A 1,409-nucleotide genomic window follows, 5' to 3' on the forward strand; every position below is an offset into this window, starting at 1 on the left:
AACGCAGTTCTCCTACGTCACTGAATCCACTCCAAGAATAGATTTCCCCATCATCATGACTATTACCTCTGCAAATACACCTTCACAGAGACACTGCAGACCTACCAGCGAGCTAATGTATGCAAAAGCGTGAATTCACTGCCAGTGTAATAATAAATCCTCTTTTAACGGTGAATGTGGACAATGAACCTCGCAAAGTAGACTTTGGAGATGCCGACTCTCCAGTCTACTAGAACAGCAGTGTGCATTGCATACACGCACAAACAAGGCAATACTGACCGAGAGCACATCTCCCACCAAGTGGACACTACCCGTCACCAGAACGTCAATTCTAGGTGGTTGAACAGTGCCGAAATTGAGAGTTAGTGGTGATGCCCCATCCCAGGTCTTAAGCGACCTCAGGAATTGGACCAACTCATCACCCACTAACTGGTAGGCGGGGGTCGAAGATTGCAACTCCTCCCAGACGTCCTTGCATTGACATGGACAGGGTAGCTTGGGCTCAATCCTAGCTTTGGGAGAGAAAATAAGTGGTCGGAATGTCATTATTCACGAGACTGGTGGGAACAGCCAATTGCATGGCGACACTCAGGGGTGACCTTTGTACGGCCAAAAATATGATTGGTTTTGAATGCAAATCAGATAGCACTCCCTGTTTCAAATCAACGTTCGAAACTGGAAGGTAGTAGAGGAGTTCACGCGGCAAATTCTTCAAGTGGTTCATTTGAAGCCTAAGAAAGGCTGGAGTTCCTTGACAAAACATTTATTTCTAATCCTAATTCACATTCCAATCGTTGAGTTTCAACAGGTATCAGAATATCTCAAATTCAATAGGTATTTAATTAAATTTACCGTTCCCACAGCAACAGACGTCAAGTAGAGAAATGAGAGCGAATAAAATGTAGCATTAAACAGCCATATCTGAGCGGTAGTGACGATAGAAATGGTAGAATTTTAGGAAAACACCACACTCGCTACTTAGGACTCTTCCCAACTCAAACTACAGATGACTGCTACTTACTACTTTGTTTATCAAGCATTTGCGAATCATGGTCTGCGTGATTTTGTATAGAGAAGAGGTCCGCATACCCAAACCACCAGCGATGAAGCCGGCGAAGTAGACAACGTCAAAGCGAAGCGTCTACAATTCAAACCACTGCTACTTATTATTTGCAAGTAGACCCTGTTCTGCACAAAGCATGCATGTTAGCAAGCAAGTGATGAATTGGGAATATTGGCATTAAGTAGACGCCTCACACCTCACCTCCAGCCGTCTCAGCATAGCCAGTGGATTGCGATTTCCAGTTACAGTGAACAGCAAAATGCGCAATGTACGGTGCCTAGAAGAGCAATGTCATGTGAACTGGTGACTGAAGGGAATGCAAATTTACTTTGCGTCAGAAGGTGAA

General features: G+C 44.4%; 1 protein-coding gene across 1 annotated transcript in view; it reads right to left on the minus strand. All coding sequences in view use genetic code 11, as the record gives it.

Moving 5' to 3' along the window:
• Nucleotides 1-1,409, minus strand: part of EGR_08122 (Folylpolyglutamate synthase) — a gene marked incomplete at both ends in the record, with an annotated part of 13,617 nt that overhangs the window by 5,615 nt on the left and 6,593 nt on the right. The window contains 3 exons of the mRNA XM_024497371.1: nt 280-512; nt 1,090-1,141; nt 1,260-1,340. Coding sequence (XP_024348242.1) covers nt 280-512; nt 1,090-1,141; nt 1,260-1,340 — 366 coding nt within the window. The remainder of the gene's footprint in view (nt 1-279; nt 513-1,089; nt 1,142-1,259; nt 1,341-1,409) is intronic.

The sequence above is a fragment of the Echinococcus granulosus genome (genome assembly GCF_000524195.1).
Source record: "Echinococcus granulosus chromosome Unknown EG_S00096, whole genome shotgun sequence".
Lineage (NCBI taxonomy): Eukaryota > Metazoa > Platyhelminthes > Cestoda > Cyclophyllidea > Taeniidae > Echinococcus > Echinococcus granulosus.